Source organism: Babylonia areolata, chromosome 2 (assembly GCF_041734735.1).
Source record: "Babylonia areolata isolate BAREFJ2019XMU chromosome 2, ASM4173473v1, whole genome shotgun sequence".
Taxonomy (NCBI): Eukaryota; Metazoa; Mollusca; class Gastropoda; order Neogastropoda; family Buccinidae; genus Babylonia; species Babylonia areolata.
In genome coordinates this window covers 18,944,081-18,966,843 of record NC_134877.1, presented here as the reverse complement: position 1 = coordinate 18,966,843, position 22,763 = coordinate 18,944,081, and the positions used below count along the sequence as shown (strand labels likewise).

The 22,763-nt window shown below is 40.9% G+C and overlaps 1 protein-coding gene across 4 annotated transcripts in view; it reads left to right on the top strand.

Moving 5' to 3' along the window:
* Window positions 1-16,831, top strand: part of LOC143298772 (histone deacetylase 5-like) — a 152,076-nt gene extending 135,245 nt beyond the window's left edge. For all 4 annotated transcript variants that reach the window (XM_076611731.1, XM_076611748.1, XM_076611740.1 and 1 more), the window contains 8 exons: window positions 872-927; window positions 1,639-1,726; window positions 2,743-2,960; window positions 5,234-5,352; window positions 6,524-6,657; window positions 7,220-7,304; window positions 9,953-10,088; window positions 11,924-16,831. In XM_076611731.1, coding sequence (XP_076467846.1) covers window positions 872-927; window positions 1,639-1,726; window positions 2,743-2,960; window positions 5,234-5,352; window positions 6,524-6,657; window positions 7,220-7,304; window positions 9,953-10,088; window positions 11,924-11,969 — 882 coding nt within the window. In that variant the 3' untranslated portion in view covers window positions 11,970-16,831. The remainder of the gene's footprint in view (window positions 1-871; window positions 928-1,638; window positions 1,727-2,742; window positions 2,961-5,233; window positions 5,353-6,523; window positions 6,658-7,219; window positions 7,305-9,952; window positions 10,089-11,923) is intronic.
* Window positions 16,832-22,763: the final 5,932 nt, after the last annotated feature.

The window sequence follows — 22,763 nt, the reverse complement described above, 5'->3', positions numbered from 1 at the left end:
CATAGGCGGATAGTAGTTTGCACAGGACAGGAATGTCGGACCCCTGCCGGAGTCTGCACTAGTTGGGTCACGGTAAGTATGTTATTTAAACGTAATTTTAGATAGAAAATTTCCTTTAAAGGATATGGGACCTTTAACTCTCTCCATGCGAACGGCGAAAGAGACGACGTTAACAGCATTTCACCCCAATTACCATCATCAAAATATTGCAAGCGGAACGCTCTTATACTGAAGAGGTGAATGTTGACAAAGAATACCACAATTCTGACGACGGAAGCTAAAGGCTGGGTCATTCAGACACCCACTGGACATCCGAGGGGTCTGTGTAGAGGAGAAGAGAGGACTGGCCGTACTGAGTGAGTGAATGTTTTACCTTGGAAAAACCAAAGTCAGTCATGGTGAAAATTAAAGCTGATGGTTGCTGACAGTTTGATAAATATTTAGATAACACTGCCTTTATGATCGCTGTATATTTGCCTTAGTTCTCAGATGTGAACTTTCTGTTATGCTTCATGGTTGTGTTTTGATGCTGTGTTTTTTGGGGGGTGGATGGGAGGGGGGGTTGTGTGTGTGTGTGTGTTTGTTTTTGTTGTTGTTTTTTTTAACTGTTTGTTGAACAGTTCTTTTTGACGTGTTTCCAGTCTTGCATTAGCTTTCATAATCCACTGGGATGCAAACAACATGAACTGAATAGAACATGAATGGGCTTATCTATTAAGAAAAGAATGTTCATAAATAGACGTAATTAGAACATTTTCATTAACTTGAGTTTATATGCTTTATGACATCTGATGAGGATCCTTGTGGTGTGTGTGTGTGTTTGCGTGCTTGTGTGTGTGTGTGCGCGTGCATGTGTGTGTGTGTTTTCCAGAATGGTCTGGCTATTGTTCGCCCTCCCGGTCATCACGCAGAAAAAGACCAAGCCATGTGAGTAACTGCAGATGTCCCCGTGGAACTGGGTTTGTGAAAACAGAGAGGAATTTGTGCACACAGCTTTCACACCAATGCCTGCATCCATGCATGCATGCAACACATGCACACACACACACGCACACACACACACACACACACACACACACTTTGTATTTGTATTTGTATTCCTTTTTATCACAACAGATTTCTCTGTGTGAAATTCGGGCTGCTCTCCCCAGGGAGAGCGCGTCGCTACACTACAGCGCCACCCATTTTTTTGTATTTTTTCCTGCGTGCAGTTTTATTTGTTTTTCCTGTCAAAGTGGATTTTTCTACAGAATTTTGCCAGGAACAACCCTTTTGTTGCCGTGGGTTCTTTTACGTGCACTAAGTGCATGCTGCACACGGGACCTCGGTTTATCGTCTCATCCGAATGACTAGCGTCCAGACCACCACTCAAGGTCTAATGGAGGGGGAGAAAATATCGGCGGCTGAGCCGTGATTCGAACCAGCGCGCTCAGATTCTCTCGCTTCCTAGGCGGATGCGTTACCTCTAGACCATCACTTGTTCTCTCTCTCTCTCTTTCTCTCTTTCTGTCTCTGTCTTGGTAGAGACCTTGAATTCCTTTTTATGTTATTTCTCTATCTCCTTTCCTTTTCTGTCTGTCTGTCTTTCTTTCTTTTTTCTCTTCTTCTTTAATTGAGTCTGTGATGCGTGTTTTGCAGGGGCTTCTGTTACTTCAACTCCATTGCTATTGCTGCCAAGCAGCTGAGAGAAAAGTACAAACTGAACAAGATTCTCATTGTGGATTGGGTAAGCTGCCACCTTTTTTTTTTTTTTTTTTTGGTGTTTGATGTAGAAAACATGGTAGATCCTATTAATGTTTGTTTTTTGTTGTTGTTTTTTTTAAAGCATATTGAGAAAACGGAATAGATTTTCTTCATGTTTGATTAAGAAAACATGGTAGATCATGTAAATTAATTAGAAAAAGGCATATTGAGAAGACAGATTTTCTTCATGTTTCATTACGAAAACATGGTAGATTTAATTAATGAATTAGGGGGAGGGGGGGGGAAGCATGTTGAGAAAACAGAGTATATTTTCTTCATGTTTGATTAAGAAAACATGGTACATCATATCAATGAATTATTGAGAAAAAAAACCCAAAAACATTGAGAAAACAGAGTAAGTTTTCCTTAATGGAAACACATCAGAAATGAATCTTTTGAATAATTTTCTTTAATTGTACTTCTGTTGACGGGCGCAATAGCCGAGTGGTTAAAGCGTTGGACTGTCAATCTGAGGGTCCCGGGTTCGAATTATGGTGACGGCGCCTGGTGGGTGAAGGGTGGAGATTTTTACGATCTCCCAGGTCAACATATGTGCAGACCTGCTAGTGCCTGAACCCCCTTCGTGTGTATACGCAAGCAGAAGATCAGATACGCATGTTAAAGATCCTGTAATTCATGTCAGCGTTCGGTGGGTTATGGAAACAAGAACATACCCAGCATGCACACCCCCGAAAACGGAGTATGGCTGCCTACATGGCGGGGTAAAAATGGTCATACACGTAAAAGCCCACTCGTGTGCATACGAGTGAACGCAGAAGAAGAAGAGAAGTACTTCTGTTTTCGTATTCATCTTTGATTCCATCTTCCAGGTACCCAAGAAGGCAAATACAGAGGTTTGAGGCAACTAGTAAGAACATTGACTTTTAATTAACTGAAGGAAATGGGTAACTCATTGAAGACTTTGCCTCCAATCACGATGCTAAAAATAAACATCATGTCAACCGTTCTGCTTCTTTTTCTTTTCCACAACTTATCCAGGACGTGCATCATGGTAACGGCACACAACAGATGTTCTATGACGATCCCCACGTTCTGTATATATCCATCCATCGCCATGACAACGGCAACTTCTTTCCTGGCACTGGCGCCCCCACAGAATGCGGCGCAGACTCCGGTCAGGGCTTCAACGTCAACATCGCCTTTGGCGGCAGTCTCAACCCCCCCATGGGAGACGCTGAATATCTCACTGCCTTCAGGTTTGTGTCTTTGCCGGTGTGTAGCCAGAATAGAGTTCATATCTTCGCTAACGTTGAGCAAGAAAAAGGGTTCATATCTTCGCCAGCATTTAGCTAGAAGACAGGTTCGTATCTTTGCCAACATATAGCTAGAAGACCGGTTCATATCTTTGCCAAAGTTTAGCTAGAAGACAGGTTCGTATCCATGCCAGCGTTTAGCTAGAAGACAGGCTCATATCTTTGCCAGTGTTTAGTTAGAAGACAGGTTCATATCTTTGCCAGCGTTTAGCTAGGAGACAGGTTCAGTTCTTTGCCAGTGTTTAGCTAGAAGACAGGTTAATATCATTGCCAACGTTTAGCTAGGAGACAGGTTCATATCTTTGCCAACATATAGCTAGAAGACCGGTTCATATCTTTGCCAGTGTTTAGCTAGAAGACAGGTTCAGATCTTTGCCAAAGTTTAGCTAGAAGACAGGTTCGTATCCTTGCCAGCGTTTAGCTAGAAGACAGGCTCATATCTTTGCCAGTGTTTAGTTAGAAGACAGGTTCATATCTTTGCCAGCGTTTAGCTAGGAGACAGGTTCAGTTCTTTGCCAGTGTTTAGCTAGAAGACCGGTTCATATCGTTGCCAACGTTTAGCTAGGAGACAGGTTCATATCTTTGCCAAGACTGAGCAGAAACACAGGTTCATATCAGTGCCATTGTTTAGCAAGAATAGGGGCTCATAGAACATTTGACAAGAATAGGAGTTGGGATAGGTAGGGTTTTTAAAAACATGGTATATGATAGTGGTGCTTTTATGTTTCCAGATGTGTCTCATCAGGTTAGCAGTATGGTGATTTATTCACAGAAATTAGTATTTTGCTACTTTGCACTGTGTCCTGAAAACGACAATAATCACAGAATAGAATAGAATATGTCTTTATTACCGAGTGTACCGGGGTCACAAGGAATATTAGGTGGGGAGGGATAGTTCATAAGAAGATATGAGCATAAATCGAAAATCATACACACAGTCTGAGTTATAGTTCACAAAGATTTGTTAGGTGACTGAAGTTGGCAAAGTTTTGAACGTCTTAGAAATAGCCCTTCTGTTTTTGGGACTACTCATCTTTACCATAACTTGCCTGGTTTTTGGGGGGATTTTTTTATTTATCTTTTTATTCCCCCCCACCCTGCCCCCCAAACCCCCAAACCCAGTTGGTTAGAGATTTAGTAAGTTTTGGTGTCTCTGCCATCTCTCTCTGCCTCTCTCTCTCTCTCTCTGTCGCTGTCTCCTGATAGCAAGTAACATTAAGTTGAGTTCATTGATGTCATGCAGTTGGCAATATGTTGAATGGAGCTTGTCCCTTTTCCTGCACAAACCATTGAAGTTTAGAGAAAACAATACTTACATTATATGTTGTACTGTTTATGTGGTGCTGTTTTATTTCATATATTTTTTTATGTATTTTCATGTTGTTTTTTTCAAACAAATTTGCACAGCAGCAAAACATGTCTAGTCGCACGGAGTAGAGCACCTGTATATTATATATTTTCATGGGTTTTTTTCAAAGAAATTGAAGAAACCTGTGTTGTTTTGTTTATTCTTTCATAGGGGCTGTGGTCCAATTAGCATGTTATCCATATTCATATCCATAATAATAATAATAATACTTAGTTTTTCTATGGCGCGATATCCAGCACCAATGCTGCTCAAAGCGCCTTACATCATAGTTGACTATAAACATGCCTTAAAAAAACATATCAACTGCTATCTGACAATGGAAAACATCCAGTGTGTTCATATGAATGCAAAAGCACACTAAAGATTATAATACCTATGAAATAAATAAGGCATAGATTAAAACAAAATGCATTTTATAGAACACACACACACACACACACACACACACGCACACACACATAGATATATAAATGTCCCTCCCATACAGACACACACACACTGACATTAAATATCAACTGCACTGAAAACAAAATTGCATAAGAATTAAAATATTTCTTATTTTCTAACAAAGAATTCTGTTCGGACACACCAACATACTTACACACTTACACACGCGTACCAGAGCATTGTAACTGGGCATCACAAACACATGCACACACAAACACACCCACACACACACACCCATTAAAAATAACCAGATAGAAAAAATGACATCACAGCTAAGACCGAAACTACATAAAATACACAATACATTAAAACAGGACTATAAAAATTCCAGCACAAAGATACTTGCCAACAAGCATACCTCTCTCTTGGTGTCAGTGTCTTATTCTTCCTTCATGGACAGAACCATTGTGATGCCCATTGCCCGGGAGTTCAATCCAGAGTGTGTGCTGGTGTCGTCTGGCTTTGATGCTGCAAAGGGTCACCCCACTGCCCTGGGAGGATACGAAGTCTCAGCTGCTTGTGAGTGACATGTGCTTCCTGGACAGTGTGTGTGTGTGTGTGTATGTGTGTGTGTGTGTGCGTGCGTGTGTGTGTGTTGATGATGAATTGTATTTACTGTCCCGTCGCACATACTGGTGATCGTAGACAGTTTGTTTGTGTATTGATTTTTACATTAGAGTGTTATCACTTTGGAGAGGAGGGGAGGGGGGGGGGGGGGTGAATGGTGAGTTGGGGGAAATCAGATAGTTGGAGGGTGGAATTTGAAATGAATATACAATTACAAAAATTTATTTAATGGATTTTTTTTTTTTTTAAAGAGAAATCACTAAAGTAACAAACAAAACAACTGGTAGTGAATGCGAAAAGTCTAAAATATTAATGTTCGCACACACATGTGGTGAAACACTTTCGTGCAAGTACGGCTTCATCAAATCACAGTCAAGAATTATTTGCTTGACTGTCACATTACTGAAGCATTTGCACTTGTGTATGTGTGTGTGTGTGTGCATATATGTATATGTATACCTGAGTGTAATCATAACAATAGCAGTATTGGTTTTGTTCAGTTTTTGTTGGCCCTTTGGCCCATATGAACAAGAAAGTAGTATAAAATTAGTAAGCTGTTAAAAAAAAAAGGTTCTGCTCCAAAGGTTATTTGCACCTCTGACTACAAGTAGCATTAGGAGAAGGAATTTCTGAAGCAAACATACCACCAAAAAAAAAATCTGTTTTGACCAAGAGAACAAAAAAGAAACAAAGAGAGAAAAAAAAAGTCTTCTACTTTGAAATATGTCAGTACTTGGTTGGATAGACTCAGTTTACCACCCTGATATGTCCCTATATGGTTGTTTGGGCTGCAAACAACAAAGTTAAATAGTATATTTATTTTAACCTTGGACTCAAATTGACCTCAAGAATACACTCTAACTCCTGTCCAGATTTTGGCTACACGACACTGGAACTGATGTCCCAGTATGGTCATTTGGGCTGTAGACTTCTTCTTCTTCTTCTTCGTTCATGGGCTGCAACTCCTAGGTTCACTCGTATGTACACGAGTGGGCTTTTACGTGTATGACCGTTTTTACCCCGCCATGTAGGCAGCCATACTCCGCTTTTGGGGGTGGGCTGTAGACAAGAAAGATAGATGAACAGTCATTTTAACCAAAGGTACACTGTAACCCCTGTGCAGGTTTTGGCCACATGACACGAGAACTGATGTCCCTGGCGGGTGGCAAAGTGGTGCTGACGTTGGAGGGGGGCTACGACATCACCAGCATCTGTGACGCCTCCGAGGCCTGCGTGCGGGCACTACTGGGAGAGGAGGTGGGTTCTGTTGACTGGAGGTTGGTTCTGCTGACATCATTTCTGTCAGTACGTCTATGTGGAGCCAGGTGGGGCGGGGAGATATGGGATATGTGTGAGTGTGTGTGTGTGTATGCTGTTGCTGTTGTGATCTTTAACAACATAGTGCTTGTAGCCACCCAAAAATTTTTAGAAACTTTTTTGTGTGTGGATTAGTGTGTGTGTATTCTTCAGTTTAATACCTGTTCACATTGTGTGATTTCAGATGGAAAAAAAAGTAATGAGGCCATTTTATAATGTTAAGTTGCAAACTTCGAAAAGAAAAGTAAAGCAACTGTCGAAATGGACTGTGAAACAAATTTTACAAACTTCCAGAATCTTTGTTATAATGACATGAAATTTATCTCCAACATCTTCAAACGATCTTTCAGGTATAGAAAGCTTTTAAACAAGTGTGAGTGTGTATGTGAATGTGTACATGTGCACATGTGCGTACATACCCGTGTTGTTGGTGACAGTGATGGTGATAGCAGTGGTGAAGGTGTAATGATTGTCATCATAATACAATGCCGTGTGGGTACAGTTGCTGCCCATCTCAGAGAAGGAGCTGACTCGCCCTATCTGCAAGCCCGCCCTGGAAACTCTGGAGACCACCATCAGACTACAGTGTAAGTTTCTCCTCTGCGATGGGTTGACACAAAACTTACTGACTTATCTCATTTAGGTTGTATGTATGTAACAGGGCTTTGCCACAGCTGATTTCTCTGTGTGAAATTCAGGTTGCTGTCCTGAGGGAGAGCATGTCTCTACAGTGCAGTGCCACCTTTTTTTTCTTTTTTTTTGGGGGGGGGGGCTTTTTTTCTGCCTGCAAATGTATTTCTTTTCCTGTCAAAGTGGATTTTTCTACAGAATTATGCCAGGGACAATTATCTTGTTGCTATGGGTTCTTTTACATGTGCTAAGTGCATGCTGCTTTATGGGACCTTGGTTCACCATTTCATTCAAATGACTAGCATCCAGACCACCACTCGAGGTTTGATGGATGGGGAGAAAAGACTGCAGAATGTGGTAGGATTTAATCCCCTGCACTCAGATCCTCTTGCTTCCTGGGTGGATGCATTAACTCTCTCCGGACGAAGGAATGCTCACGCATTCCTACACAAAACGTATTCGGATTCAGACGAAGGAATGGAATAGCATTCTCCAAAAGTAAAATTCCATCATGCGCTGTACACGTGATTTTGTGATTAGCCAAGTAGAGTGCGCTATTCTGGGTCACTCCACAATCTTACAGTATGATTGGTGAGCCTGGGATGTGTGGCCCCTCTCGCACACACGCTGACAAAGTCACTGACCGGTCGTCTGCTCGCATGCCAGCCTGTTAGCAAAGCGGGCTCTTCTCAGAATGTTGTGAAGCGAACAAGGCAGTGACAGCAACGTTTTAGGGTTGCTGAAGTACTTGAAATGCTACAAACTGAAGGGTCGGACATTGAAGAGGTGGATGATGATGAAGAAGAAAGCAAATTTAATGCAGAAAGCGAGCATGGGTATGGTGATTTGGGGTGAAAAATTGGCAGTATTTTCTACATATGGCAAAACTGTAAAAATAAAATGAGAAATTTGATTTTTTTTTTTTATATATATGTAATAGCTCAACACGTAATAAACCAGTTCTGAAAGTTTCATTTTCTTACACAGTATTTTGTATTTTTTGTAAATTTTTTCCAAACCCTTACAAATGGGCCGTCTGTGGAGGAAAGCAAGGGAGAAAACTTGTCGTCCCGAGTGAGTTAACACCAGGCCATCAGTCCTCATCTTTTCAATCAACTTCATTAAGGTTTCCATTTACCTCTGGGGAAATTACCTGTGGTCACTATTGGAAGATCAGTTTTAATATGTAGTTGTTTTAGTTGTATTTTGTTATCATTTTGTGCCTGCACTGAGATTGCTTTTCTTTTAAATCTGTGGAATTATCACTTATCTGTTTTTGTTTTGAGTTTACAAATTGTGTTATGATTCCTAAAGCTGCATGGACATAGGATACGATTTATATTTTTGATTTTATATGTGATTTTGATTAACTGCTCTGTGGTATTATGATGAAGAAAGTATCTCAGGGGGCTTTACAGCTTGTATTAATTATGTACTTGTCTTTGATAGTCTGTTCTGTGGTATTATGATTAAGAGAGTATCTGATGGGCTTAATTGCCTGAGTTCATGTTGGTCATTTTGTAAATAGTTACTCAGAGATGCCAACTGTTATGATTTCACTGTATTTTGTTACGCTTGATCGCAGTTTGTTCTGACATTACGCCAACCTCAAAATTGTTCTGACGAGTTCATTTTCAACTACATAGCATGGTCACATGCTTTCTTGTCATAACATTACCCAGATGCTCTAGACCTACAATCTCAAGGCCAAGGCAGTCACTACTAACCTTAGTATCGGATGATGATGCTCAGCTAATCGTGTGTGTGTGTTTACATTGAAACAGCATTGAGTGGAGCAGCCCATTTGCAGGAATAAGAGAGAACGTTGCTGAATCAAGTTGCGTCTCAGTTAAAGAGTGTCTGTGCCCTGTGGGTTAACTCTCTCCATACGAACGGCGAAAGAGACGACGTTAACAGCGTTTCACCCCAATTACCACCATCAAAATATTACAAGCAGAAGGCTCTTATACTGAAGAGGTGAATGTTGACAAAGAATACCACAATTCTGACGACGGAAGCTAAAGCTGTGTAGAGGAGAAGAGAGGACTGGCCGTACTGAATGAGTTAAGCTATGGAGTGCAAGGAAGGAACAAGCGGCTTGAAACAGAAAAGTCAACCATGGATTCCAGTTGTGAGAAACAAGACGAACAAAGATCAGGGAAGCGACACAGTGCCACAGATGTGTCGGCTGTGAAGAAGCAGTGACGGGAACAGAAGTTTCGCCAGACGTCTGAGTGTTCCTATCAAATTCAGAATGTTCCCACCAAATTTCCCAATTGTTCCTACAAACACTTGACAGGGGTTGGCATCTCTGGTTACTTGAAGCAGCCGCATGGAGCTGTGCGTTTTATATAAAAATCTCTGATATGTCCAACACAAACAGTTTCACATAATGGAGGTAATAAACTAAGGGAGTTTACCTTCCACAACCACTTAAGATTTCTAGGCTTGAGTAAGGTAGTAGTTTGCGCAGGACCGGAATCATACACCTGCCATAGTCTGCACCATGGGTCATGGTAAAGAATATATCAGATTAAACATAATTTTTTGGGGGAAAAAATTCCTTTTCTAAAGATATGATTATGTATGCATTGTGCACGTACAGGTCGTCACTGGCCATGTGTGAGGCAGTATCTTGGCACCATCAACCAATCCTTGCTGGACGCCCAGAAGTTAGAAACTGTGGAGGCTGACACTGTCACTGCTCTGGCATCTCTCTCCATGGTCACAGCCAAACGCAGGTGTGTAACCATCATCATCATCTCTTCTTCTTTTTTTTCTTTTTTTTTTTTTTCCTTTTTTTTTTTCTTAACATTCTCTACCGACATGGTTCTGACAATTGATTATCTGTGTGGTTCGTCCGTCGGGATCGACGAGGACCATCTAGTCATCCTGGGGGTGGGTGGGTTGGGCTCTGTAGGTGCGCAGATGACTGGTCAGGCCAATTCGCGCCCGGAAGGTTCTGACGCAGTGTGGACAGGGGATGGTGGCGGCTGTCGGGGACTTGCTGGCCCTGCTTTTCCTGGCCTGTCTGCGTTGCTTTACTGCAGCGATTCTGTTGGCCTCACAGGATTTGGTGCCTTTGGTCTGTCCATTGCATTCAGCTCCCATGTGTCGTGGCTGATGTTGAAGGCCTTCAGAGAAGCTTTCAGAGTGTCTTTGAAGCGCTTCTTTTGGCCTCCATGGGAGCGCTTGCCATGTTGGAGTTCGCCGTACAGCAGTTTCTTGATTATCTACAGCACCAAACGATGACAAAATAATTACAGCAGCACCCCCTTGTTCTCTTTTCAAACCATTTTCCCTTCTACCACTCACACATGCACACACACACACCATACAGACAAACTCATGCGCACACACTCATACACACACTGTTGATCAAATGTGATAATCTCTGTTCTGTTTCCTCTGGGGTTTTTTGTTGGTTTGTTTTGTCGTTGTTGTTGTTATTTTTAAATCTGTGGGTTTTGGTGGGGTTTTTTTTCTTTTAGATTGATGTTGAGGATGTGAGCGCATCCAGGTTTTGTTTGTTTCTTAGAACTGTCCAAACAAGGTTTTGTTCTTGTTTTAAAGGTTGTTAAATTGGAGGTGTGCACTTAAACTGGATTTGTAACTGCTGAATAAGGACATGAATGAACATGTGGTGTTCTGAATTGTGTCAAGAGACAGCCAATAAACGTTTCTAAATCCTCAGTATGGATTTTGCGTTCTTTACATGCGAATTTTTTTCTGATGACCAGTGACAAAGCAAGAGAGTGAAGGTCATCCCATAGAGATTCCTTCCACAACAAGAAAAAAGTCAAATACTTTGTGGATGTGATTTGTTTGTTTAGAGTCGTTTGGATTTGATTCAAGCCTTGAGCACCATTTGTGTTCATTAAAGATACTTCATGTTGCTGTTTGTGACCTGAAGCTGAAGGTTTGATATTGATATGGATATTTATATAGTGCCTATCCTCAGTCAGAGACCAAGCTCTAAGCGCTTTACACACATGGAGTCATTTACACAACAGGCTGCCTACCTGGGTAGAGCCAGCTGACGGCTGCCATTGGGCGCTCATCATTCGTTTCCTTTGTCATTCAATCAGATTTCAGGCACGCACACCTCCACACTCAGACAAACATGTAACGTTTAACATTTTACATGCATGACTGTTTTGTTTATTTACCCTGCCATTAGGCAGTCATACTCCATTTTCGGGGGTGTGCATGCTGGGTATGTTGTTTCCATGACCCACCAAACGCTGATATGGATTACAGGATCTTTAACGTGCGTATTTGATCTTCTGCAGGCGTATACACACGAAGGGGGTTCAGGCACTGGCAGGTCAGCACATATGTTGACATGGGAGATCAGAAAAATCTCCACCCTTTACCCACCAGGCGCCGTCACCGTGATTCGAACCCCGGACCCTTAGATTAAAAGTCCAACGCTTTAACCACTCGGCTATTATGCCCCCTATCTGTTGTCATCCTCTCTGCCAGCCTCAAACTGTCAGTTCTCTTTGTCATGCTGTCACCTGTGCTGTAAAGTCTGTGTGGTCAGTGGCTGGACTGTGTGTGCTGTGTGTTTCAGTGGGTCAGTGGACCAGGAGTCGGAACCAATGGAAGAAGGAACCTAAACGCAGAGAGAAGAGAACAGCAAGCAAGGATCTGTAGCTACTAAGGAACGCAGTGGACACCATGCATAGGAACTCCGTTGAGCCCCGCATATTCTGAGTGCTGCTGCCAACGTGATGTCAGCGGAAGGTTCTGTGTTTGTTCACAGCCGGCTGAGTCCTTGAAGGCATTTCATGGGATAAATCCAAATGTGACTGACCGCCAGGTGGCATTTGTTGTGTGTGTGTCACACCCACCTTCCCCCCATCCCCTCCTGCCCCCCCCCCCCCCCCCCAACGCCACCTGTTGTGGTCCTGTAATTGTCCAGCTTTGATCAGAGATTGACTAGTGTTCTGACTGACGTGTAGTCCTTGATATCTTCTGCACTGCTTTTAGACCCAGGGTGGACTTGTGAGGTGACGAGCCAAGTGTAGGATACTTTCTGCTCACTTCACTCCTATCTCTTTCAGTGTGCAATAAAGGCCAAAATACTTAAAAGCGTAGGTGTCTAGACTAGAGAGTGACTGCAGAAGCTTTTGTTCTCCCCTCCCAGCTTTGCCCCCTCCCCCCCAACCCCCACTCATCTACCCTCCCCCCCCCACCCCTCGTCCCCCCATTCCCTGACCACCTCAGTTGTGCCAGCCTTGTCTTCATCTCAGCATCCAGACTATGTCATCATCACTGTGTGTGATTTTTGCCTCATTTTTCTGGAGCTTGCATACATACAGACATTGCAGGAGAAAGTGCGTTGATGTGTTTTGCAAGACTGTTCCTGTTTGTGATAGGCCATCAAGAGATTGTTCTGAGTGTTTTGTTGTGCACGGCTGTGTATGTGTGTGTTTGGGTGTGGGTGGGTGTATTTCGGTGTGGATGTATATGTTTTGGGTGTGGATGTGTGTGTGTTTGGGTTTGGATGTGTATTTGGGTGTGGATGTATGTGTATGTTTGGTGTGGATGTGTGTGTGTGTTTGGGTGTATGTATGAAAAAGCATGACCAGGTTTCTCATCAGTGACTGGACCATCCATTTGGTGAAATGAAATATATTATAAAAAAAACAAACAATACATCCCGTGATTGTTACTGGTAGTACCACTATGCTTTTGGAATCGATACCGGTGCCATGGAAGGGGTTAGCGCCTCTCAACTGTGCCTCTGGAGGTAGTTACAGAGCATTACTGACACAAGGAATCAGTTCTTGTGCGGCTTGGAATCTTGTGAAGCATTGCCGAGTCAAAACTTGTACGCCTTCTTGTAAATGGCTTCTTGGTTATTCCCCCTTCCCTTCTCTCACTGTCTCACACACACACCTCTCCCTGTCTGGTGTTATATGTGCATGTGCATTGGACTAGTTGCCCACCCACATACCTCTGTGTTCTTAGAACAGAGTGACACAGTGTGCAGTCTGCTTTACAGATGAAAACTGCCCGTCAGAAGCAATGTCGAACAAGGTTAGTCCATAACAATACAGCCGGGCGAAGGTTTCAGCTGCAAGGTTGGGGTTGTAAAGTCGCTGCTTCAAGGATTGGAGACCTTTGCTGCAGCTGCATGGCTGTGACTGCAAGGCTGCTGGGCCCTTTGACTGCCAGACTGTGACTGTACATATTTCACAGCAAAGATGTGGCTTTGGTTCGTCAGGATGTTCTGGAACAGTTTTGCCCACATGGCCGTTGTTATGAGGCTGTATGGTGTGGTTTACTGAGGAGATACGGTAAAAAGACTGTGATTCACTGATGAACGACTGTGGTGCTAAGGCTGTTGTGGCCACCAGCCGACTGCGGACAAGGTGGACCCAAGGAGCCAGTGTTGGCATTTCATCATCTGCGTTGGTGTCCAGATCACGTCTGGGCCAAGCTTCTGAAACATGGGTAGATTGCCGGAGGAGAAACAAAACTTGGAACTCTGTACAGACTTTCTTGTTGTATATTTGAATATACATTTGGTTTGGTATTGTAACACTGTTTTGATTTTGTCCCATCACCTCTGCCTGTTACTGGACAACTTCAGTGGGTGTCCACCTAATAATCCACATCTGATGAGCAATACTTTTATTCTTCACCTGCCCTTCCCTGCCAGCCTATCTCACCCTCTGTGTCTGTCTCACTCGCTCCCTTCTTCCCCCACCCATCCCCCCTTTCTCTTTTGCTCTCCCTCTCCCTCACTTGAATTATTTATCCAAATCCAGCTAGTGTCTGTTTAGTAATGACAGTTTTGCTGTGTAGGCAGACTTATGTCCCTGAATGATTTCTCATGCATTTTTAAGTGTTTTTTTTTTTTTTTAATATTGCATTGTAAGTGATTTGGGCATGCATATTGTAACTTGCATAACCGTGTGTGCATTTGTTCACATGTGTGGTGATTGATTGTAGGCGAACATTTGGTTTTATGGATTTAATCACTGTGTTAAAGATCTTTGTCATATTTCGATGATGGATTTGACATTTATTTGTTGGCTATGGAGTTAAGAGTGCGTGAAGGAACTGTTCCAGTGATGATCACTTGTGATGGATTGGGATGGAAAACTGTGTTAGGCTGCTGTTTTTTCTGGCTGTGGAGATATTTTCATTCATTTCCCATAGTTTACATGTTGTGTGTTTTGTCACAGTTTGTTGTTTGTGTACCCCTGACCATTTTTGTTGTCTGTGCCAAACTTCTTTTTTTTTTCATTTTGATGAACAAGCCTCCCAGGTCCTCCAGCTTCCCAACATTGCCCTGCTTCTTTTTACCAGTGTTAATGAACATTGTCTCTGTGGTACTTGGATTATATTTACATGTTGAAATTATGTTATGACTTAGCTGTTGTTGGTCTGGCATTTTATATTGGTGGTCCTCTGGTGTAATGTTTGATATGATAATTTGTTTCATCAGGATTTTTTCTTTTCCTTTTTTTTTTTTTTTTAATTTATTTTTTTTATTATTGGTCATTGTTTAGTTTTGAAGGTGGTTGTTGTTGAATGTTGCCTGTGGTAGGAAAACTGTTTTCGACAGTAGCCAAGACACAACAGCACACTGACTTGGAGAGTGTGCACAGTGATGCTGTCACTGTCTGCATGTTTGTCTTTCTTTCTGTCTATTTGTATGTGTGTGTGTTTGTGTGTTAGTGCATTGCACATAACAAGGAGCAAGATTGTTCATATGTTGGCATCTGTTTAAGTGATATGACATGGAATCTGTGATTTTCGTACTTTTAACTCCAGGAAAGATATTGCTTAGTTGAACATCAGAATAACTTTATTTGTGGTTGAAACATTTTAAGACATGCAATGTATCCTTTTTTTTTCAGAATGAGATTTCCCTTGGTCACCCTCAGATTATATTCTTTTTTTTTTCTTTTAACCATACTCATGAGAGAGGGGGGAAAAAAGTCTATGGAAAATGTTACACTTACTTCAGTTTTCTATTTTTGTACATGTATATGAATTTTCATGGATATTTGATCTCCAGCATGCCTGTACAGCCAAAAGGGTTAGGGCATCATCAGTAGGTTCGCACAGAATATCTTAATCACAGGTTCGCACAGAATATCTTAATCTGGGAGACGAGAAAAATGTTCTTTAACTTTCAGCCCTGCAGGGGTTTGAACCATGAAGAAAGAAGTAGACAGGCCACTTCACCAAGCTGATTGAAAACCAGTTTATTTCTCTTGAGGGTTGAAGACCAGTGGCAGTCTTGTGCACATGTGATGGTGCAGTGTCTACATATGGGCCCAGCTACACCCTGTTCATGGTAGAGAAATCTTTGTTCTCTAAATCTATGGATTTTGTAGGCAGATTTTGCATGAGGGTAAGTCTGTATTTTTAGTACTGCAGGAAATTGATATTGCCACATCCTTCAATTTATTATTAAGGTGACACGTTTTCTGCTGCCGTTATCATACTGTATCATCAAAACTATTTCATAGATGATAGGTCTGTTGTTATGATTTCACCTTGTTTTTTCATCAGCAAGAACTACACTAAGTGAATAAATGATACATGAATAAACGCATATGAAAAATGAACACATAATGGTGAATAGACTCTCATGAAATCAAAGATATGCATCACTTTTACCAGTGGAAAAAGAACTCTTGAATAACTTAGATCTTATTGTGTTGAATTGAAAAAAATTATTAAAAAAAACAGTTTTCTTGTTGTTGAACTTAACTGTTCTTCAGTGATATTTATTGCTTTTTGCAGAAGATTTATGTCCTGATTGTGTGTGTGTGTGCGTTCGCATATGGTTGGCTGATGTATTTCGTTGTTTTTGTTTGTTTTTTGTATTTATTGGGTTGGGTTGTTGTTTTTGTGAAATCCTATATCTTTGCTGTTGTTCTGTTTTTCTTGTTAAAACATCTGTTTAATTGGTTGTTCCTCTCTCTCTCTCTCTCTCTCTCTCTCTCTCTCTCTCTCTCATCTTAGGACAATTTGATCTTTTAACAAACCTCCTTTCCTATTTGAGTGTGTAGTAATTGAATGTTGTTTTTGTTACCACAGATATTCTAAACTTATATGTAGCAGATGTGCTTGCATAAGAAACTCGGCATGTCTCAGCGGATATCTCATACAGCTAGCTGCTTTTACGATATTTCACTGTGAAGAAAATGACTGGCATGTTTGGTTAACTTGGTGGTAGCCCATGGTTGAAGCTGAGCAGCAGTTTCTTATTATCCAACACTCCTTCCCTCTCCCACCTTGGCTTCTGTTTTGTTTTGTTGATCTGTCACGAGGTCTGTTTCTAGTCTGGTTAGTTTGTTGCCTGCTGTTGTGGATATCAATGCTTTTCTGTTCAGACATTCGTAATCTAGCTTTGGGCCAATTTCATTATTTCATCACTCATAAAAAAAGTGCTGCTACAGTTTTTATTTTGTTTGATATAAATAAATATGTGAATGTATTCTGTGTATTATATCTGTGCTGTGTGATTTTCTTTGGGGATTGAGGTGGGGAGGGGGTGGGGGGGTTGTGATGTGTGTGGTGTTTAATGCACTGAACATTGTTAGTGTTTCTAAATATCAGGATATTACATTGTTGTTAGTTTCTTTGTGATTTATTTGTGATTTTCCAGGGTTTTTTTTTCAAAATCCTTGGAGGCGTGTGTGTGCATACATGTCTGCATCCAGATGTGGTTGTGTGAATGGATTTTGGGCAGATTCATGTGTATGTGACTGCCTGTTTGTGTGGATGGAAGTGTGTTTGACTTTTTTTTTTATTGAAAGAGAGAGATTCATATCATTGCACAGATTTCGAAAGCCAAACCTTTTTCACATGTATACAGTCCACAGAATTTGTTAACTTGTGAACAACATTGCATACTCCTACAATGTTAAGGAACGTTGTTTGTGTTACCCCTGACTCCTAGTCGTGGTACAGATCTGAACAGACAGGACTCAGACATAGTTCACAAATGAAAAATAAAGACAGTCAATGATAACAGCAGATTTGTATTTGTAATCTCACCACTGAGTTTACATGTGTCTCTCTACGTAATGGACATACTTACTTGTATATACTTCCACAGAGACATCTTTCCACACATGCATGATCACACAGGCGTGTAGATTTATGCACACAAAAGAAAGCGACTGTACACACTAACACACACACAGACACACACACAAACACACACACACACACACACACACACACACACACACGTACGTTAACTCCATTCCTCTGCGTCTTTCTCTGTCACCCTGTCTATCTTTAACACACACACACACACACACACACACACACACACACACATGCTGATTTTGAAGATATGCTACAAATCAAATCAATCAATCACAATCCACATTCTGTCTGTACTTTGATGTCTGTGTTTGTTGTTAATTGTTTTGGAACTGAATGTGATTAATTTGTTAAATTATGACATTGTGAGTTGGAGTGTGGGGGAACTTTTTGGCACCTATACTGCCTCTTGCTCATTCTTGCCTTTGCATTGCTGTCCCAGTGACTGCTTTTATATAAAACTCAATTTTTCCATCGCCTGCCATCATATTAATTCTTCAAAGGTAAAGTTTCTACTACTACAAGCAAGGTAGAGCTGTTTCTTGACATTGTAGGAATCGACAAACAAGTTGTTGACAGTTCTTTTATTCTTAGTGGCTAAATGCTTTGCAGAATGTTCATAAGTAAAAACCCATGCTTTTGTGTGTGGTATTGTGGCCATTCCATAAAGTATTGATGTGATCATATGATAGACAGTTATTGGAACTTCAATCTTTTTTTTTTTCTTTTTTTTTTTTTCTTTTCCATCTTCAGCATTAGTCTTTCCTCTTTCTGCAAACTTTTGCTCAAAATCTTCACTTGTGTAGACATTGATTGTTTGCACAACAGTTTCAGTCAGTACAAGTTTGTTGGTTTTTTTGTTTTTTGGGGGGTGGGTGGGGGGGGGGGTGTTTCGTTTTGTTGTTGGTTTTTTTTTGTTTTTTTTTAATGAAATTTTGCGCATACATACATGCATTTATAAATTAGAAAAATATGAATGATGTAGCAGCCTTCATGTTCTTTGCTTTATTCTTGCTCCAGACACTGCCAGCTCTTTGATTACTGTCCATGAAATGGTGATGTCCACGATAGCATGTTCATATCAGTTGAGTAAGTAATCATAATGTCCACAAGCAAAAGAATATATATATATATATATATATATATATATATATATATATATATATATTTCAAGAAAATCAAACTGTTACTGATAATTGCTTTGCTTGTGATGAAAGGGAAAAAGGAAAAGGACTGAAAGAAGAAAGCCTAGTACCGTATTTTCCAGTCATCCACAATTTGAAATGTGAACTATCGGACAGAGCATCAGGGTTGAAGGAAGAACAGCAATGAGAGAAAAGTCATGGATGGAAACATAATTGTTGACCATCTGGCCATGATGTTAGTTAGCCTGGATGTCAGGGCTGATGCTGAAAATGCTGTAAGAGAGAACATGTGGACATGCATCTTCTGTGGGTTGCCAGAAGATAACAACATAATCATCTCTCTCTCTCTCTCTCCCATCCTTTATCACTAAAATAATATAACTTGTTTGAAGAATTACTGAATGTGTTCTACCTTTAAAGAGTTAAATGTGCCCTAGGGTATAACGTTGAAGCTCGTACTAAGCAGAGATTCTAAAGGACTGAAAAAATTAAAATCTTCTTTTCTTCCTTCCTTCCCCACTACATTGTGATACACCACACATGTAAACCATCTACAAACAACACATGTTCTCTTGATGAAATGCACTTTTCCATTAACTTCAAACTTTCAGTTCTGTAAGAAGTCATCATGCTGGAATTTTTCAAGGCAGCACCATATTTCCTGTTCGTTTTCAGTGGACACCCCAGAATCTATCAGCCAATCCAGCTTAAGCTTTGCTCTTCAGTTTTCTGTACGTCTTTTTTTTTTTCCCCTGTGATTCATAGTGACCAGATGTTCAACAGCCACTGTGGACAGCATGTCGACAATTGATGCTTGGATAATCGTATTGCAGTGGTAGGCATGTAAAACACCTCCATTATGATGGCCTCAGAACTTAATGATTAAACTCCACCAGCATCATCTGTGGTCTTCCATTCTGATCAATCATCAGACTGTGACAAGCATTAACACTTTTATGTTTGCTTCCTGGAATCTGCAGGTGTTGTGTAGCTTACATGAATCAGTCTGTATGCTTTGGCCTTTCCTTGAAACTGAAATTGGAACTGGAATATACTACACCAGTGCCCATGTTTTGGAAGGAGGACAAGAAAGTTGCAATGGAGGGGGAATGAAAAGACTTTTAAGCTCCTATGTCCGTAGATGCACAAAAGGTCAGGAACTCCTGCTCAGAGAATGAGTAGGTACATCATTGTGTCAGTGGTTGACATTTGTAAAGCTCATTGGACAATCTTCTGTCAGCTTTTCTGGAGCTTTTTCATTTTTTCTTGTGATTGGAGTCGTGTGTTTTTTGACATGTCGGATTTTGGTGATGGAAGTCTGCCAAGTCTGGTCCAGCCAGTTCAAGCATCATGGAAGTCCTTGAGATGACATGAATGAGAAAGCACTATGGAGTGAAATGAGAGGAAGTATGAGGAAAGTCCTGTTTGTGTTAAGGCAAGAGCTACAACACGAGAGGAATAATGGTATTGTGTGAGAGATGGAAATTTATCAGGAAGTTCCAGGCAAAAATGACTGGCATGCTTTTGTTGGCTGTATAAGACATTGATTCTTCATCCCATTTTTGTCATCTTGTTCTGCAACACAGTGACTGTTGTGACTGCAGAGATCACCTTAAAAATGGTTTGCCATGTTTTTTTCTGACACAAGTACACTGTTCAACAGTACAGCTGTTGGTTTTTATTCATTGACATGTTCACTAATTCAGTCACAAGAGGTGTCTTGGTGCAGTCATACACATATTTCAGATCCCTGTGTCTTGTTGGTTTTTCTGTATTTTCCAAATGTTGATACCACCGTACTTTTGGGGTTATGAAATGCACTGGTATGTAACTGTACACCTCTTGATTCTTTTCTACTGGTTTTTTTTCTTTTTCTTTCTTTCATTCATTCATAAACAATACAGGTTAGCCACATCTGGGTTACTAGCTGCAGGGAAATTCAGTAGGGATGGCGAGTCCAAGTTAGAGACAAAATGTAGCAATTTGTAACCCAGAAAGTATATTATGTTGGAAAATATCCATGTGTGTGACCATTTTGCAGTGTGACCTTTGTGTACTTTCATCAAGTATGCTGGGATCTTAGTGACCTGTATGCTGGGATCTTAGTGACCTGGGATCTTAGTGACCTGTGTGCTGGGATCTTAGTGACCTGTGTGCTACTCTTTTCAACTCAGGCTTACTCTTTCTGTTTGACTTTTTTCTGTCGGAATAACTTTTGAGGAACTTAATGGGCATGTGTATGTGTGCTGAGTTTGTGATAAGAACCTGACAACAGCAATTCCAAAGACCTTTTTTCTCCCAAATGATTTGCTAATGTTTCTCTTAGCCCAGTATATAAAGTAAAGAACTACACAAAAGCTATTTTTTAAAGATTGGGCAAATGATATCAACTGTTTTTATTAGTTTTATAATCTGATTTTTTTTTTTCCAAGGACAAAAACTTACTTTTTGAACAATTTGTGGATAATTACATCATTTCCATCATTAAAATTTCAATGTTTTGTGAGTGCTTTATCATGCAAGATTTTGGAATCAAAAGCAATATTGGTGACCTGTTAACATTTGCCAGCAGAGGTGTTGTCTCTCACTCACATATCATTGATTTGATGGATTTCATGCCAATCATCTGGATGTTCATGTATTGATGAATTACTCCAATAATTGAAACGGGTTTTTACCTTTTGTCAGAGTTTTATCTTTTCTTTTTATTGACTGTGGGAAGTTTTATTTCTATTTCATATCCCAGTTCCCTAACATTGGAAGGGAGTGTGTCATTCAGTTGAGATACACGCTCGTTATCTTTCCACTGTTACCAGTACTGGTCTGCTTGTGTCAGTAGCTGTGAAAGGGACACACAAAGGGACAATAAATATTTTTGTAAATCCACACCCTGTCTCGTTTTCTCTCAGATTTTCTATCTTTGTGATGGTTATATTTTTTTAACAGTTCTTTGATGAATGGGTTAGGAGATCTGAGCCCTGCCTGTTGTATTTGATGACTTTTATATCACAAACACATCAGTGTGGTGTGTAAGTGTTGTGTGGTTTGTTTTTTTTAATAATTAAGTAAACACATTTAGCGGCTTTCTGGTCTTTTTAAGTTTCCAGTTTAGATGTTTCAGCAAATGTTTTGCTCAGTAACTAATTGACAAATTGTTCTTGTGTATGATTCGTGTTGGCATGGACTGGGTCATTTTTAACTTGGCACTGATTGTGTTGAAATCAACAATGGCATCCTTGATTGTTGGCGACCAGAGAAAACTGTTTGGGCATCACTTGCATTGTTGCATGAAAGACAAGGATTTGGGCATTTGTTTGAACCACTGCTTTGTGTGGTCGAGCAAAGAAATACAGCTTTTTTTTTCTCTCCTCATTATCAGTGAGAATTTGAAAGTGCTTTCAAAGATGTGATTTGTTGGCAAAGTGGCAGACTTCTTTGTTAAGAGGGTATTGTTGCCGCATGACATTGTTCTGGAGGTGGGAGCTGATCTTTTCCCTCCCTCTCTTTTTGCAGGCATCATCTCTGTACATTTCTCACTTTTCTCTATCTCTGTACATAGTTGTTTGACCGGTTGGTTTGGATTTTTTTTTTTTTTTTTAATGTGTGTGCATGCGTGCGTGCAATGGTCAAGACCTGTCTGTACTGACATGGCAAAGGTCCAAGTTGTTGGCTGGTATGTTGCTTTAAGTATCACCGTGTTGACCAAGTTTGGCTCCAGTTGATCTGATCAGTGTCTGAACCATGTCAGCGGAGTGTTGTTTTTTTTTTTTTTGTGTGTGTTTTTTTAAGATAACGTTCCAAGCAGGACTTGGAATCTATTTTCTCTGGTCTTATTCTGTCTTTCAGACTCTGTTGCAATCCCATCTCTTCCATTCTTTTGGCCTTGACATCTAGATGTCCCCATCATCTCCCCCCCACCCCTCCCCCAACCCCCACCCCACCCTGTCCAATTCTTTTACCTATCCTTTGGTCCACACCCTTCCCCCAAGGACTTTCCCCCCATTTGGAATTATAAACCCCCTGCCCCCCCACCCCACCCCCCCACCCCCCACCCCCACCATGTCCATGCTTATCTCTCTCTCTCTCTCGATCTCTCTCTCTCTCTCTCCAACCCCTCAGTCCCACCCTACCGTCTGTACCATGTCCCTATCTCCCTCTTCCATCTCTGCTCCATTTGTCCAC